Source organism: Plecotus auritus (genome assembly GCF_963455305.1).
Source record: "Plecotus auritus genome assembly, chromosome: 4".
Lineage (NCBI taxonomy): Eukaryota > Metazoa > Chordata > Mammalia > Chiroptera > Vespertilionidae > Plecotus > Plecotus auritus.
This window is the reverse complement of record NC_137775.1, coordinates 103147706-103165596: the sequence shown is the minus strand read 5'-3', so window position 1 is coordinate 103165596 and position 17891 is coordinate 103147706. Positions and strand designations below refer to the sequence as shown.

Genomic DNA, 17891 nt, shown 5'->3' with positions numbered 1-17891 from the left:
AAAAAAGCTATGGTACATTTACACAATACAATACTCTGCGCCATAAAGTAGGAACGAGTTCATACCCTTTGAGGCAGTATGGATGGATCTGGAGAGTATTATGCTACGTGAAATAAGGCAGTCAGATAAAGACAAATACTATATGATTTCACTAAATGTGGAATCTAATGAAAAAAATAAACTGACAAAATAGAACCAGAGGTATGGACACATGGAAGACTGACAAATGTCAGAGGGGATGGGGGGGACAGGAGAGAGGTGAAAGGTTAGCTAAAGAACATGTAGGCATTGCCTGGCCAGTGTGGGTCAGTTGGTTGAGCGTAGTCCCATGTACCAAGAGGTCACCAGTTCAACTCCCAATCAGGGCACAGGCTGTGGGCTCGATCCCCAGTAAGGTGTGTGCAGTAGGCAGCCAATCTATGTTTCTCTCTCATGAATATTTCTCTCCCTCTCCCTTCCTCCCTCTCTAAATATCAATCCTATATAATAAAAGGCCAGCGACCATAATGGCATAATGACCAGAATGACCGATCAACCAGTCACTATGAGGAGCACTGACCACCTCTCGGTCCCTCCCCCCAGCCCACAGGCTCGGATCGTTGGATGGCCAATGGGGAACCAGGGTGGGTGGCGGCAGGGCATGACTGAGGACTGGCGAGGAGGCGGAAGGCAGACCTCTTGGTCCCTCCCTCTGGCCCACAGACTCTGATACATCGCCAGATGGCAAACGGGTAACTGGGGTGGGTGTTGGCGGCAGGGCGGGACTGGGGACTGGCGAACAGGCAGAAGATGGCCCTGATCACAGGCTAGGCCTAGGGACCCTACCCACGCACGATTTTGTGCACTCTAGTAATAATACATTTTTTACATAGCCCATGGACACAGACAATAGTGTGTGGAGGGCCAAGGCGGGACAGGGGCCGGGTGGAGGTGGGCAAAGGGGGAGGAAATGGGACACATCTGGAAGTCTCAACAAAAAAAATGTTTACATAAAATAAAAATAATAAAAATTTTAAAAGGAGAGAAAACATGGAGTAAAGAAATAGAATCAACCCAGGACTCCCAACCGGAGAGTGAATGGAGAGCTGTGAAGCTGCAGATGCGTGGTGAGGCTAAAAGGCAACACATCAAGGGAACCAAGTGTTCAGGGCACCTGAGGACACACATCTCCAGATTGCACACCTGGTGACAATGTTTGGGAGGCAAGCAAAGAAGGGACAAAGCAACTAACTCCAGAAAGACAAAGTTTGTACAGGTGTGGTTTTTAGACATAATGAAGAGCCTACTGAGCACGTCTGTGATGAAGGGTGGGGTGTATGTGGTGACAGGAACCGAGCTCCATCTACCCTCCCAAGTGGAAACAGAGGGTAAGACCCCAAACTCATGTCACCTGGAAAAAAATGAAGGTCAGCACCAACATAGTCTGCTGCAAGGATGAACTGCCTGTGGAAGAGCAACGGGACGGGGCTGTCTTCTGCAATAGTATTGCAGATATGTGTTACTACATGTGCAGCTATTAATTCATAAAAGACAACTTTGAAAACATGAATATAAAAAATTCAAAGTTTCAAAAGAATTTGTTGAATAACTCTTACTGGCAAATTTCTACACTAAGGTGGTACGTTAGTACAGGGAACACTTTTATTATTTTGCAAGGGTCTTTTATGCTGAAACTTATTTATCTTTTCCAGTTTATTTTGGAAGTATGATGCTCATAAAACTCATTAAAGCAAAAATAACCTGAAAGCATTAATATATTGTTCAAATGGAAATGTTCCTTATTTAATAACTTAGTTTTTAATTATACAATGATCACCTTAAAAAGTTTCAGAAATCTTATACAAAAATTCTTTCCAAGGATAAAAGGCATTTTGAGAATTATGAAATTATTCCATAAACAATAGATTAATAGAGCACTTTAGAGAGCAATCCACATCAATCAACAAAATAAATTTAAATATCCAATATGCTAGTAATTTGTCTACCAGGATTCAAATGTGGATTAATGAGCCTTTTATTTTTTAAAATGTATTTTGCTGATTTTTTTTTTTTCAGAGAGGGAGGGAGAGGGATAGTTAGAAACATCCATGAGAAACATCGATCAGCTGCCTCCTGCACACCCCCCACTGGAGATGTGCCCGCAACCAAGGCACATGCCCTTGACTTGAATCAAACCTGGGACTCCTCAGTATGCAGGGCAATGCTCTATCCACTGAACCAAACCGGCCAGGGCGGATTAATGGGCCTTTTAATTGGTATACATGCCTCATTTCTAACAATTGACACATTTTGCATATATGTATTTAGAAGAGAAATAAATAAAAAAGCATGAATAAGTCAGCAACGAAAGTCCCAGCAGGAAGTATGCTGTTTGAGCAGCGAGTCTCAGGCACACACGTGTGGCCCCTTCGCTCTAACATGGCAACAAGAAAAACTCAGAACAAGGAAATGGCCAGTCAGTTGATGTCAGGCTGCAACTAGAATCCTTTGGGGCACTGCTTACTCTCCATAGAAGGATCTGGGGGTGCTGGGGGAATGACACACTTCCCAGGGAGCCTCGTCCTGTGCACATGCTGGACCCATGTTGACTGGCCTGGGTCCCCTGGGGTCTTTCCAGCCGTGACAACGCGTGTGAAGGACAGACAGCAAAGCCTGAGTTCTGAAGGCTCCAGTGGAAGCTGAGCCACTGCTGCCAAAGGAACCTTTGTGTTCAGACAGAGAAGGCCCTGAGCATCTGAGTTGTAATGAAACTCACTGGAACCCAGCTGTCCAACAAGGTTTTATTGAGCACCTACTCTGCGTAGCACTGCACTAGGTGCCATGGAGAATACAAGAGAAATACAAGCTATGGTGCCCGCCCTCCAAGAGCTTACAGAACTAGACATAAGTCAGACGTGCGTGATAGAGGGAGCATGTGGCATGGAGGGTGTGCTGGCGAAGGGGGCATTGTGGTCCAGAGGTGGGGGGCAGCCGCTCAGGGCAGGGCAGGCAGAGTGCCCGCCAAGGAAGGGCAGCTGCGAGGTGATCTGGCTGGAGCAGGGAGCTTGTGGGCACTATGGGGCCTGGACAGAGGCTGGGCCTGTGGGCAGATTTGCTTTAATTCCTCTCGTGACATATAGGCACGTAGGCCTGTGGACACCCACTGCCTGCTCTCCCCAGCCTGCGCCCGGAGGATGGGTGCGGTGTGGGAGCCGAGTGCCCCACTGGAGAAGCTGGTCCAGCCCTGCGGCGGGGAGGCTCTGCTCGAGGGGATGTTCGCCCTGTGCTTCCAGATGGACCACGAAGAGCAAGACATCCTGGGTGTTTACAAACTCTCCTCACCAGGACCAACCCAGGAGGTCACTTACTGATCACTGGTTACAACTGTCATCCCAAAGCCAAGGTATGTAGACCATCCCCAAGACCCCCGTGGCTGCAGGAGCCCCACCTCCACCGTCTGGACCGCACACGCACAGCCCTGGTCTCTGAAGAGCGTGATCTCTGCCCTCGACACGACTCCAATGCCAGGGAGGCCTCGCTGGCTTTCCTTTCGTCCGTTTGCAGCCTTTTCCTAGATGTTTCATTCTGCGTCGGGGCAGCTCTGTAAGTGTCAGGGAAGGCAGCAGAGTGGCCGGGATGAGGGGAAGCTATGAGATCTGGGGACAGCAGTGGCCGGGGTGGGACAGTCCACTAGTCTTTCCCAAGGACATGTGGCATGAAATGCTACGCTGGGCAAGAAAGTGCTGCCTGGCCTCTTACTTGGCAAGGACAGTGCAGGGCTGGGTCAAAGGCCACAGGAGGGAGGGGGAGGAGCCAGGTTGGAAGTTTGCACAGAACCCCGGAGGCGAGGTGGGAGAAGAGGGGCCCTGCAGTGTGGGTGGAGCAGCAGTGGCCGTGGGGTCCCTCCTTTCCCTCCTTCAGGCGCTGGGCCAGGCATCTCCTTCCGCCTTCAGTCCTGGAATTCCAGAGGAGACCCACGAGGTGGGGGCCAGGGCAGGCAGCAGGGGCTCAGGGTCTCAGCAGGAGACGTGTTCCAGGCCACTTCAGCCACAAGAAGGGGACCAGGCGCCGAGTGAAAGTGGCCGTGAAGGTGTGAAGCAGCTCCTGCGACTCGGCATTGGTGAAAGTCACGGTGCCCCCTTCGTAATCCAGGGCGATGCCCACTCTCCGGGGCCGCGCTGCCGGGAAGAGCTCGGCCTCAGGGTCCGTGTTGGCCCAGATGCCCGCGGAGGAGAGGCGCAGCGCCCACACCCCGTCCTCCGGCCGCAGGGAGAGGTCTCCCTTCCTCCTCACAGAGTCTCTGGCCACGCCCACCATGCAGCTTTCCAGAACTTCCTCCTCTTCTTCTTCCTCCTCTTCCTCCTCTTCGTCTCCCAATGATTCCTCATCCTCATCTGTTTCCCAGTTGTCGTATCCATCTCCATAGCCAGCCTCCTCTTCCTCCTCCTCTTCCCCCTCTTCCTCCTCGTCCCCGTCCTCTTCATCCTCGGACCAGCCCTCCCTCTCCACCTCCACTTCCCAGTAGACCCTGCCCCAGGTGAAGCCCTTGCTGCCCAGCACCCCCGGCTCACAGTCAAACTGCTGGGGGTGCAGGTAAGTGCAGTGGTATAAGCCGCTGTTGTAGGTCACACACTTGCAGTCCTCCGACAGCAGCAGGTACCCGCTGGCTGACTGCGGGTCCAAGGTGACACTCACTGTGGGAACAGAGGTGGAGTAACAGTGTCACCAGTGGTGTTCATGGCAGGGCTGCCACACTGCACCACCCCAGGGGCCAGTCACACCGTGTCCCGCACGCAGGGCACGCCCTGGCCTAGGCTGCCCTCCAAGTGGGCTCCGAATACGGAAGCATGTGATCAGGCCGATGAGAAGAATGTGAGTCAGGGAAGGGACTGGCGGCAGGCCCTGTGAGGCTGGAAAACCCAGACACGGACACGGGGCGGAGAAGGCCAGACAGTGTCGTGGAGCCTGCACTGCAGCGGAGAGCAGACAGTGGTCAGAGATGAAGTGGGGCTTGAGCTCTGCCGCTGGAAGATTCTCCCTGTGGCATGAGGGGACTCCGGCAGGGGGCAGCCACCATCTCCGGGGTAACCACCTGCTGGACACTCACCCGTCTTATATTCCAAGTCTCTCAGCAGCTTCCCTGCGGAGAAGAGAAGGACAGCGATGGCCCACAGGCCCAGCACCATGCTCACTGCTCCTCGACACAGCCTCGGAGCCCCGAGAGCAGGACCCTCCCCAAGTCCAGCCCAGCCCCTGCTCTCGCCCCAGGCGCTCCCCAGCCTTACCCTGGAATTCGCGCAGGCCTCGCTGCAGAGACAAGAGTTTATCTGAGAATTCTCCTGTCCTTTTCTTCACCACCCGAGCAATAGGTTTCCCAAGCCAGAACTTCTTCCGTGGGTACCTGAGGAGAGGAGATGTAACCTCAGCTGCTCTTGCATTCCTCTCAACCCTCAGAACAAGCCTGAAGGGGGAGGAACAGGATCCCCCCGCAGACAGAGGAACAGGCCAGAGACAGAGCTGCGAGTGTCAGCAGACTCAACCCCAGAGCCCTTCAGCTCCCGGAGCCACCTCTCCCCTCGCCACCTGACCATCCCAGACAAGGAGAGCAGGCCGAGGGGGGGCGCCACAGAGAGCTTGCTCTGTGGACAGTGAGACTCAGGTTCAGGTGGTTCTTGCTTCCCAGGAGGAACCATGGGTGTGGGCACCTTTGGTAACGTTTCACTCCCCATTCATTCAAATGGCTCAAGGTCAAGGAAAAGTTGAGCAGTACGGGCATGGGCAGGGCAAGGCACACTCCAGCGAAGAAGCTCTGTTACCTGCTCAAGAAGTCCCTGGTATCCTGGAAGGGAAGAAAGCACAGGATCAGCGAGTCGGACCTCACTCACCTGCGCCAGCACATCACAGATGGACGCGGGCCCTTCCTTATGCGGTTCTGGTGGAGTATTGGGTAAAAGGGAAACAAAATAATGAGAGCAACTGGGGCAGCCGGGCAGGGCCGGCTTCCCTGCGGTGACAGCACCCGGTGCAGACTGGAAGTGGGAGGTGCTGGCCAGGTGAAGGTGGGAAGGTGGGAAGGGACGGCGAGGGAGGCAGGGCCAGGCCATGCAGGCTGAACAGGAACAGCAGGGAGTTTAAACTTCGTTCCACGGATAGCAATACACCACCCCGGGTTTCAGGAAGGGGAGCTTTCATGTGGCTGTGACTCCAGGATCCATTCTCTCCTTCTTCCTTTTAATAATAGAACCCAGCAAAAAACTCCATTTCCCATAGTCCCTTGTAATCAGGTCTGGTCATGAGACTAAGCTCCAGCCATGAGACGTAAAGGGAAGCAATGACTACAACTTTGGGGTCATGTCCTTTACAAAAAGGAAGTTGCTTTCTGCTTCCGCTTTCCCTTGGCTGACTTCTGAATATTTAGGTGGCGAGCCCCACTTTGACAACACAGCTGAGGACAAGGTCCCTTGAAGTGAGTGGAACCAGAGGAAGTCACCAGCTCTGATGAACTCACAGCCCCCTGACAGCCCAGGCCCCCCACACGGAACGGCTCCTGAGAGACAGAGACAAACGACCTTGTTCAGTCTAGTCCCGGCACTGGAGTGTGACACAGTCGCTGGCCAGAGCCCCCGCCACCCACCACGTGGCCGTCCTGAGCATAGCCGAGGGAGGCCGCGTGAACTTGGGGGCTGCCTGGAAGCTGCTGCTGTGGACCAGGGGGAGATGGCAATGGGTCGGAGCCACCGTGGCAGGGGAGACAGGGACCCAGGTATGTCTGAGGCAGGCCAACAGAGCACGACGGGCGGGCCGTGGCTGGAGGAGGGAGACCGGGCTGCTGTGGGTGACAGAGAGAGGATGGAAGGCGAGGGGTTCTTGTGAGGTGCTGGTTATTCCCTTGTGAGTCTAGAGCAGCCGTGGGCAAACTACGGCCCGCGGGCCAGATCCGGCTGTTCTATCCGGTTCTCTTGGTCTCCCCTCCGCTCCTTTACTTTGAATTTATATTAGTTCACACAAACACTCCATCCATGCTTTTGTTCCGGCCCTCCGGTCCAGTTTAAGAACCCATTGTGGCCCTCGAGTCAAAAAGTTTGCCCACCCCTGGTCTAGAGCCTCCGCAGCAGTCTACATTATGTTTTGCCTTCATTTCACTCATTCACAAATCCTAAGCGCCTCATACATGCCAGGCCCTGCTCTAGCAGCCTGGGTTACAGCAGTGAAAGAGCTGCCCATCTCTCCCCGTTAGAGCGGACCTGCAGGGGAAGAGACCAGCGGTCAACACCACAAAGCTTTACATTACGGGATCACCTGAGGCGTGCCAGGGAGCCATGGGCAGGAGGAAGAGCAGAGGGGCCTGGGAGGGCAGAGGTTTGGGGACCAAATGCATGGGCGGTTGTGGCTACTGCTGAATGTCCAGAACGTCTGGGGAGGCAGCGGGTCTGCTGCAGGGAAGGTCACGAAAGAGGTCAGAGCTACACCTGTCCTCACCAGGAAGCAGCTACCAGACCCCGCTGCGTTTCTAGCCAATCCTTCCTCAAAACAGGAAGTCCAAGCAGCTGGAGGGCTGGGCGGCAAGTCTGAGGCAGTGAGTGCCAAGTCTGCAAAAGGATGTGGTGCAAAAGGGCAAACGGATGGGCAGTGGGAGCCGCTTAAGGGATAAAGGTGCTGAGTGTCCGGAGAGGGTGGGACTGGACACCAGTGCAGGAACCCTCCTCCCCAAGGACACAGAGGGGACCTGGCGGTGCAGGCCACCTGCAGCCACAAACAGGCCTCCCACGATAGGTGGTGAGGCAGGCAGCATGCGCGGCCCACCCGGCTGAGCAAAGGCCTGGGTGCTGACGAGAGCATCGCAAAGGGCTCTTCCCGGGCAAGGAAGGCAACCCGCAGTGGGCACCACAGAGGTCTGCCCAGGGCTGGACGGAGAGGACGTCGGCGCCTTCCAGCCACTCCTCTCCCTTTCCCCCTTTAGCACCGTCATGAGGTCCCCAGTCCAGAGAGCTTCCTTTCCTTTTCTGTCCCCTGGTCAAAAGCCTGTTGTGCACCTTTAGTCTGCTGCTTCCTGTCACCCACGTGCCCCCAGCAGACCTGTGCACCAGCTCCCGTTCTGCAGCACCTCAGGCTTCCTGCCCACTGGCGGTCAAATAACCCTGGGAAGTATGACAACTAAGGGGTTGGCGGACGAGCAAAATCTAAACAAACATAGACAACACCCTGCATTCTATTTCCTACACCGGCTTGAAGCAGACGCCCAACTCTCTGCCCGCCCCAACCCCAGGCAAGGCTTCAATCTGAGGCTCTTGGGGGCCCTGAAGGCTGGGCCTCCGCTGCCCTCACAGCTCCTGTGGGTGAAGTGGTGAGCACCCCCAGGGCACACGCAACTGCAGGTCGGCCCACCAGCACCCAGCACCCTCTGCTCCATGCACAGTGCACGGGCCAGTGGTGGCCGTGGGGAAGGAAGGATGCTCATCCCTGAAGGGGAAGGAGATGACACGGGGAGGGGAGAGGCAGCAAGTGACCCAGCCAGAGTCTGAGAGCAATTTGAGGCAACAGAATGATATCTGTAGAAAAGGGCGGAGCCAGAGACACACACTGGTTACAGGAGAGAAAAGCACGAGAGCACAGAGGCTGGGAGTGAGGCACCGGGCGGGAGCTCTCTGGCCCTCAGCGGCCATGTGCGGGCTGCACTGAAGGACTAAAGCCCTGCCAGTCCCGAGTCCTGCATTCACGAGGATGGAGAGGGCGAAGCCTCTGCCGCCCAGGTCCATGCTGGCCCAGACACCGAGAATGTGCCCTGCCCTCTCCGCCAGCTACCGGTTTGCCTGCCACTGGCCTGGAACAGCATCTCTAAGGCCGACACAGGCCCAGCCACCCCAACCACGCAAGGGGAGGGACCGCCATATCGGCCTCCCTGGCACACGAGAACAGAGGGAGGGGCGAGTCCCCACGGCGCTGAGCCCTGCCTGCAGGACCGACTCCTCTGGGAGGCTCGGAGTTTGGACTTGTGGAGCCATTTCAGCTTGGCCACATGTCTGTCCTCCGGTCCAGGCCTCCTCCTTTCTCAGCATCAGGAAGCATTCCAGAGGCAACTCACCTGTGTCCATCTCTGCCCTGCAGTGGCTCCGAGTCCCAGAGAAAAACTCACCCACACTGACCCTCCGGCCCTCTCTGCCGTGACCGCCCTACCCCAGCTTTCACAGCTTCAGCTCTAGAGCCACAAAGAGCTTCCATGGACGAGTCTCTGCCAGGGCGTGAGACTTGTCGGAAGACAGGCTCATGATGCTAGTGATGAGTATGGAAGATAGCAATAAAAATACTAGTAACCTTCCCCTCCATCTCAATATTTTTAAACTTCATAGAAAATTTACTTTTTGAAGTGACACCATGCCAGCTATCGCATGCTGGAGGCTAATTCCAGCAGGTCATAATTATGCAAGAAGTTCATCAAAAGACTGATGAACCTTGGGGCTTTAGCAGGGCTGAAGATTTGCATGTTATTGCCTGCTGCCAGACAGCTGAGGGCAGTTCCCCCTAACCTGATAATCCTTTATTGTTTACCAAACCTTACCTTTGATATGTACATCTTCTTTGCTACAAGCAAAATGTGTTAATAAAAAGCCAGGGGTCCGGAGATTCAGAGAGCTTAGTCACTAGAACTAAGTTTCCGTCTGGCCCTCCAAAATGCCTTCCAAATTCATATTTCTTGTCTAGTCTCTCTCATTCATTTATGCACAGCCCCTTCTCCAGATTCTTTGAACCCGGGTAGATGCTGAGAAAGAACCCGGCAATCGCACTTTATGCTCAAGCAACCACTGGAATGAGTGGGTAGAGCAGGGTTACTGGAATGAGTGGGCAGAGCTTTCTTTCAGAGAAGAAAGCCGAGGCCCCCAAGGTCCTACAAGCCCGTAGCAGGACAGGGCCTGTGGCCCTGTGCCCGGCCCTGGTGCCCGGCCCTGCCCTGGGAAGGCTTCTCACCTGCATGAGCTCTGCAGCCGGCTGCTGGGCCTTGCCCTCCAGCTCGGAGATGACCAGCGCCAGCCGGGCCAGCTCCCCGCTGCCCCTGGCCTGGCACTTCTCCCTGCCCTCGGCGAGCTCCTGCTCCAGCCTGGTCAGCTGGTCCAGCAGGTGCTGCTCCCGCTCCCGAAGGAACTGGTGGCCCTGTGCAAACTCGGCCACGACGTGCTGCCTCTGCTCCCGGAGTTTCTGCTGTGGGGTAGGAAGGGCAAGGGTGACGCCTCTGCCTGGCAGTGGAAAATCCCTGCAGGATCTAGTGTAAGTGGCGCCAGGTGGCTCTTCTTCCCACCCACAAATCCCAAGCTCAGGCTGGGGGCCTTTCACGCATCCCTGGGCCAACCTCCCTCCTCAAAGAAGTCAGTCAGTCACAGAGCAGTCCACCAAGCCCGAAGCAGGACCTGAGGACTGGAACTCTGCCTGCCTGCTCAGACTGTTACCGGTTCCAGGAGAACAGTATGTTCTAGGGCCTCCTGAACACTAGTCTCTGCCGCCACCTCTTCCAGGAAGCTCGCTGACTGCTCTCCTCCAAGCCGACCAACCCTCACTCCAGCACCGGGCCCTGCACGCAGGGCCGCACCAGTGACCTCAGCAAGTCTGCGCAATGTCTGTGCTCAGGGACCATGACCTTGCCTGCCCCCGAATCTCACTGCAAGTCCAGGCGGGGATCTGGTCAGTGTCCTTGTGCCCGCTGACTGAGGGTGGGCTGCATCCACACACACCAGGGCCTGGAGGTGCTCCTTGAACTTGAGCTGTGTCTCCTGCCTCACTCTCTCCCTCTCCCAGGGCCCAGTGACTCACAGCAGGCCTGGCCCCAACATCCCTGCAATGCCCACTTCCCAGAGAAAACTGGAACCCGCCTCTCAGTTTTCCTCCTGACACCATGTCTACCGAAGCGCACAGGTGCTGCCTGTCATGGCGGTGGGGGTGGCCCACCGGCACCCTCAGCCCGCCCTTCTTCTAGTCCCAGGCCAGGGCCCTCCTTCCAGCCCACTGGCCCCACTGCCGCAGCAACCACGTCTCTCCTCTGAAAGGGAGAGCAGAGCCAGCCTTTCGTGGTCCCCGCACCCTGGCTCGCCCTCACAGAAGAGAAGCAGTGACCAGAGGTGGCCCCACAGCTGAGGTGAGTCACAGAGGAGGGACCTTAGCTGACATCTAGGCAATCCCCTCAGATCAGGAAGCAGGCTGAGGCCAGAGATGCTGGGCAGGCTGGCTTGCTCCTTGACCAGCCCAGAGTGCCCGCTGCCAGGCCACAGCCTCAGGCTTCCTCTCACAGCCTCACTTACCAGCGCAGCCAGGATATCAGCTTCTCCCTTCGCCTGACAGCCCTGAATTTTGTCTCTGTCTCTCCTTAGAATACTCAGGTGGTTCAGGATTTTTTCCTGCAGAAAGACAAGCAATGGGGACAGGTGGACGCTCTGGGCTGGGGCAGCGGGGTGGACTCAGGCTGAGCCCTGGGCCGGCAAGAAGCCTGCAGTGGCTGTGGGCCAGGCCGGCCTCCAGGTAGGCAGTGCCATGTGGTGAGGGCTTACCCTGTGGGGCTGGGCGGCCTTCTCCAGCAGCACGGCCATGTGGGGCCTGTGCTCCCGGGACTCCCGGCACAGCACGCACAGGAGCTGCCCATCATCCTCGCAATAATAGTGCAGCTTCTCCCGGTGCCGCTCGCACAGCCTCGCGTCCTGCTGCTCCCGGGCTGCATCCCCCGGCTGCCTGCCCTTGTCCACCTTCAGCCGTTCGATGTTCTCCACTAGGCTGGCCAGCTGCCACACGGGGCGGATATTCTCCTTCTTAAAAGGCTTCTTGCAGAGGGGGCAGACAGGGCGGCCCCCCGAGGCAGGGCGGATGTCGGCGGTGCAGCTGCGGCAGAAGACATGGCCACAGTCGATGGTCACCGGGTCCCGCAGGTAATCCAGGCAGATGGAGCAGGTCACCTCCTCCTCCAGGCTGCGCAGCGGCGCAGCCGTAGCCATGCTGTCCTTGGTCCTGGCTCAGAGGGCCTCTGCTCACCAGTGGGGCTCCTGCTCCTTGGAGACCAGACATGGAATCAAGAGCAGACCCAGCAGAGGGTGGAGCTGGCAGCCCACACAGGGCCACCCCAGCAAGCAGCAGACTTACAGCTCCCACAGGCGCACCAAAGAGCAACGTGAGAGCAGCTTACTGACCATCTAGTCCACCCCTCACTTTACAGATGAGGAAACGGAGGCCAGAGGGCGCAGCCTGGTAGAGTAGGGTCGGGAAAGCAGTCCTGCCTCCAGGCCCTTTCCTTCCATCAGCTGATGCAACTATGACAGAACGGGGACCCGCGGGCTCTGCTGGGAAACTCATGACAAATACACAAACCTGCAACATCCACTAGGCAGTGCTCTCAGCTGGGTAGTCACAGGCCGCACAGCTACTCCGGGGCCCCAGTCAGCTACTCCTTCAGGTTTCAAAGACTGAGCACTGGGGCTCTTTACAAGACCCAGGAAGCACCAGCAGTGTGAGCTCTGGCTTTGGGTCTGGCTCTCATCCCCAGACAGTGAGACTCGACTGGGGCCTGCAGAGCACCCGACCACTGGACTCGCTCCCAGCTGTGCCTCCCCACAGAGCTGTCCCGGCCGCCCTGCAAGGAACAAGGTGGACTGTCCCGGCTGGGCTCACTGAAACCGAGGGCAGGGATGCCCAGCCGTGCCCGGTCCCCCGCTGAGCACAGCAGGACTTCAGTCCATTTACCTTTGCTGCCCTGGCCCACTTCCTGACCCGACAGCGGCCTGCTGCCCTGACTCTGTGTGACAATAGAGAACTCTTCTAAGAACTCTGAGCCTGTGTAGCCACCCAAAGTGGGAGGTGAAACTTACCTTCCAGGTTTCCTGAGTGGGCGGAGTGAAAGCATTATGCTGCAAGTCCTGACCATGAGACCACACACAGAAAGAAGTCTAGGAGAGAATGCAGACCCTGGCTCCAAGTCTAGGAGTGTTCTGAGCTCGAGGCAGAACGAGAGGGAAAGCGGCAGTGAGAGAGGAAGTGCTCGAGGGGCAGGGCGAGAACTTGCTCTGCTGTGAATCCTGGCTGCACTGAGCAGTCCAGGAGTCGCAAGAGGGCAACAGAGGGCAGCAGGGGGCACACGGGCCACTGCGAGGTTGGAGCGAGTGCACACGCGCCAGAAGTCAATGCCATCAGGACTGTGTCCGCTGAAAGTCCAATGCAACAGAGCCCAGTGGTCCTCGTGCCCTTTCATGCAGTGACAGGAATGAGCTAGAAATGACCCCCAGGCTCTAAGACCCAAAGGAAAAACAAAGCATGGATGTAATATCCACTTCATGAGGACCTGAAGTGAGACATCAGTGCTCTGTGTAGTGAGTGCTGGCCAGGCGGGGAACTGGCACACTGCCAGCAAGGCTACTGCACGCTCCACAGGTACACACAAAGCTCAAATGAAGGGGCGGGGTTGCAAACGAGGTAGTAAAATGTTTAGGGTAATAAGGCTAGCAAAGTCATAGACAGGGCCAGGCCAGCTCCCTGTCTGCCTGCTGGGGACAAGCTGTAGAGAGGAGTCCTGGGCTGGGAGTCCCTTGCTGGCACCCCATGGAGGGCTCCAGCACCCCGTGGAGGGCTCCGAGGTTAAAGGTGGAGGCCATTTCCTTTGCTCTGTTGGGACTGGGACTTCCTTCTGCTACAGTTCCCGGAAGGATGAGAGGACTGTGAAGAGTCAGCCACAGTGCCCCAACAGCCTGCCAGCCAGGCACCGCCCTTGCAAGAACAGCCTCCTCCACCCAGGCATGCGGGCTCTGATGCAGCTTTAAACCCCGGAAACCGTATGAACACAATCCCACACGTATTCAAAAAATAAAACAGTCTAGGGGTCACAGAAGAAGAGTGGCGAGTTAGTGCAGGAGGGGTAGCAGATTAGAAAAACATCCTCATGATAAGACAGGATCTTTCCTGGATGCTAAAGCCATGAGGTGCTGGGGGACAGGATAGTCCCACGGAGCCAAAGTACCTCCCACTGGGTTAGTGCTTCCTAATGCGCCTTGATAAAGGAGACCTGCGATCACCTCAACCAGTGCCCTCGCTGAGAGGGACGAGTGGCACACACTCCCCGTATGACTACCCTGTGGTGCCTATGAATGACACGTTACCTTACAAGTAGTCCTGCCACAAATGTTTGACCTAAATGAACTGAATCAGGCCTTTAGACCTAACTTCCAGTTAACAGAAGATCTGAGGGAAAGAGGAATGAGCTAAAACACATCATGAGGAAACAATCAGCTAAGTCCAAAAGATAGGACATTCCACACAAAAACTGGCCTGCTCTTTTATTTACTTACTAGAGGCCCAGTGCACAAAATTTGTGCGCTGGTAGGGTCCCTAGAGGCTGCGGGGGGCGGGGCCTCCCTCCCTTTCCCTGGCCGGCCCTGCCCCCTGGTCGAACTCCTGGATGAACTTCCGGTCGAGGGGACAATTTGCATGCTATGCTTTTATTATATAGAATCCATTTTTAAAGATGTTTTAGAGAGAGAGCAAGGGAGAGCGAGAGACATTGATGTGAGAGTGTAACATCGATCAGCTGCCTCCTGCACGCCCCCTACTGGGGATCAAGCCCTCAACCCAGGCATGTGCCCTGACCAGAAATGGAACTGTGACCTCCTGGTTCATGGGTTGATGCTCAACCACTGAGCCACACAAGCCAGGCGTCTACTGTTTTGTTTTGTTGTTTTTTAAAGAGGCATAAAAATAGTTTTGGGACAACTAAGGAAATTTGACAAAGGACTAGGTGTTGAGTCATATTATGAAGTTATTGTTAATTTTTAAAATGGTATTTATTGAGGCGGGGAGAATGTCCATATTTTAGGCAGTGTGGGCTGCAGTACTTAGGGCTGCATAACTACAACTTACTTTTAAATGGTTCCACAATAACAGAAGTTAGAAAAACCTTCTGAGAGGGGCTAGCTTTCTATCCAGGGTCTGCAGTACCAAAGATGTTCAAAATCACGAATGGAGAGGCCATGGTGCTCATCACCATGAAGAGTCAAGGCCCATGTGCCGAAGTGATGCATTGATCAGAGGAACTGAAGACAAATTGCCCGTCCAGGACCATCTGTCTGAGAGCGTGACAACCAGAGAAGGGAGACAAACGCGTCTATGCTCACATCCATCGCTGGGCTGCACGCTCCCCAGCACAGTACAGCGTGCACCGGAAGGCAGCTCAGTGCATCGTTGGACCCGTGTTAGACCCAGGTGTCAATCTGTGGGTGGACCATCCAGGTTCAGCCTTGGGCTCTGCAGCACAATGGCCAGGTGACTAACAACTGCTTGGAGACAGCACTTATTTAGGACCCACCGTACAGCCATTTTTTACATCTTATGTTACCAACGTTCCAGATACTCTTCTAAGGACACTGAGGATCGGCAGGGCAAGCACCTTGCCGGAGGGCACATGGCTAGGAAGCTGTGTCCCGCACAGATGCCTCGTGATCCAGAACTGTTCCCTACCCAGGCAAACTGTGAAAGGAGCCTTAACAGCAGCTCCTTTGTCCGGAAGCTCGGATGAGGTCACCTACATGGAAGGGCTTTATAGGCTGCAGTGCTGGCCATTGTGAAGGGGCGCATGCTACTACTGACACTGGCCACGAGCACCTCATCTTAAAGGACAGGAAGCAGGACTGGAGCACAGGGCCCGGGCAGATCGGACAGCTGCTCACCACCCCACGCCCAGTCCTTTCAGGCCCAATGCAAACAGACCCACTCCAAACTTCCCCAAGCTGGAAAAACCTCAGCGAGGACATAGCCCACCTCCTCCCTTCACCCAAATGAGAATTCTGAAACCCGACTGCAGGGCAGCAGGTCTTCTGTCCCCTCAATACACCAGAAGCTGGCTGCGACTCACCAGAACCAGGAAGAACTGGAGACACCCCCACCTTTCTGAGTTCCCATCCCTGCAACCACCCCTCCCCAGAACTCCCTCGGTCTCATAACCACCTCCTGGGCATCTTTCCTCATGCATCAGCAGAACAGCTGAGGGGACTATGTGATTTCTTGCAGCACATTTTAGGCTGTGGGTGTCATGCGTAATTGTGGCTGTGAGAGACACTGTGAGCTACCAACAAGCTGAGGGAGGCATTGCCAGGAATGCCCACACCTATGGGCAGACACCTGCACTCCAACCCACCCATTCCAGAGGGAAAGGATGGGAACTCAGGCCCTTGCTTCCTAACAGCTGTCAACCTCTGCCCTAACTGGTGCTAAACTCTCCCTCAACTTCCTGTGGCTTCTGCCACCCCACACCTTCCTGCCTGCCGCCCGCTGCCTCGGGCTCCTACTGCTACAGAAGGAACCCAGAAGACACTGAATCCCAATTGTGGACCTCAAGGCCCAGAGCGGTGAGTGGAGGGGCCTGCATTTGCATCCAGCCTCTAGCCTGCTTCTCGAGCTCCTGTTTGAGGCTCCAAACAAGATCCCCTTCTTTCTTGCAATTCCAAAGTACCTGGCCGAGAGCTCCATGCCCTGTAGGAACCCCACTTAAGGGTGGCATAATTCCTCCAACAGGTTACTAGGCATGTATTGGGTGCCTATCAAATATGGCAAAGTCCCGTCCTCCCAGAGCTTAAATCTAGGGACACAATTGAGTGAACTTTTCTTTGGAAGCTGAAACCAGAGCTACTTGTGGGGGTTATGCAACGCTCAAGGGTCCCCCGAGTTACTGAAGCCTGTCTCCCTTGCTGAGTGCCTTTAGTCCCTCAAACAGACCCTGTGTCCAAATGCAAGGATGCTCGCGGAGCCACCTGCTTCACACCTCTCCTGGCGTCAGGTGCTCCAGGGACAGGCAAATCTCCAGCCCACGCCCTGTGAGGCCCCAGCTCCTCCGGGCTAGTCTTGTCTCCAGGCTCATTTCCTACCACTTCCCACCTCAAACTCCATCCCACGGCCAAGGCAGACCCCTCTCTAAGCCTCAAGATGCGCCACACTCTTTCCTGCCCAGCCCTTCGAGCCTTTGCAAGTGTTACCCTCTCTGCACAGAGCCCACTCCTTTTCCAGCTTAAAGTCTCAGCTGGAAGCCACCTCCTCGGGCAAATCATTCTTGGCCCAATAAAGCCCGGACACACCCACACTGCACAGTGTACTTCTCTGCAATCGAGGGCTGACTGATTTAATACCAGCTTTTGCCAAACCTCAGAGATGGTCTGCCTCACCCCAGAATCCACGCAGTGCCTGCAGAGGCCACTGGCTGAGGAAGTGGATGACGCTGGCACAGAGCACCCGAAACCCACGAAAGGCTTCCTGAGCATCTCAGCCATGTGTCCTTCTCTCCAGCAAGGTGACTTCTTCATACTCCCTCAGCCAGCAAGAGCAGTCACCACCAGTCAGGGAGCCCAAGGTTTGACAGAAACCAGGAGAGGAAGACATGGCAGCCATGGTGTTCTACAGCGGCAATAACCGCTCTCCCCTCTCTTCTAGTTTGACAGCTCTGTATGCAGAGCTCATTTCTCCGGGCTTTGAGCTTCAGAGGAATGGAGTCATATTGCATTTTGGGAGGGGGACTACCAACATCATGTTTGTGGGGTTCAGTCATGTGATTGTCAGCTGATTTTGTCCATTTTCATTGCTTTCTGACTATAGAATTCTACTTCTGATATAGTCTATTTTGATGGCCATCTGGGTTGTCTCCAGTTTGGGACAATTACAAACACTGTTCACTTCTGCACACATATCCTAGTACATACAGACGAGGAGAGGCAGCCTCAACTGTCTGCACCAATGCACGTTCCCACCAGCAGGCAAGCCGCACCCACACCTGCTATTGTCAGCTTTTCAGTTTCTGCCAATCTAGGGGATGGAAAATAGAATCCCGCTGTGTGTGTGTGTGTGTGTGTGTGTGTGTGTGTGTGTGTGTGTGTGAGAGAGAGAGAGAGAGAGAGAGAGAGAGAGAGAGAGAG

General features: G+C 55.4%; 1 protein-coding gene across 8 annotated transcripts in view; it reads right to left on the bottom strand.

Annotated features, from left to right (window-relative positions):
• Positions 1-1768: 1768 nt before the first annotated feature.
• TRIM26 (tripartite motif containing 26) overlaps positions 1769-17891 on the bottom strand; it is a 139904-nt gene continuing 123781 nt past the window's right edge. For 4 of the 8 annotated variants that reach the window (XM_080665228.1, XM_080665225.1, XM_080665227.1 and 1 more), the window contains 7 exons: positions 11511-12002; positions 11265-11360; positions 9943-10173; positions 5796-5818; positions 5265-5380; positions 5087-5119; positions 1769-4673 (listed from right to left, as the gene is read on the bottom strand). In XM_080665228.1, the coding sequence (XP_080521354.1) occupies positions 3988-4673; positions 5087-5119; positions 5265-5380; positions 5796-5818; positions 9943-10173; positions 11265-11360; positions 11511-11948 (1623 nt within the window). In that variant the 5' untranslated portion in view covers positions 11949-12002 and the 3' untranslated portion in view covers positions 1769-3987. Of the gene's footprint in view, positions 4674-5086; positions 5120-5264; positions 5381-5795; positions 5819-9942; positions 10174-11264; positions 11361-11510; positions 12003-12318; positions 12421-17891 lie in introns of those variants that run through there. The other 4 variants (XM_080665230.1, XM_080665231.1, XM_080665229.1 and 1 more) reach the window with 4 other exon arrangements.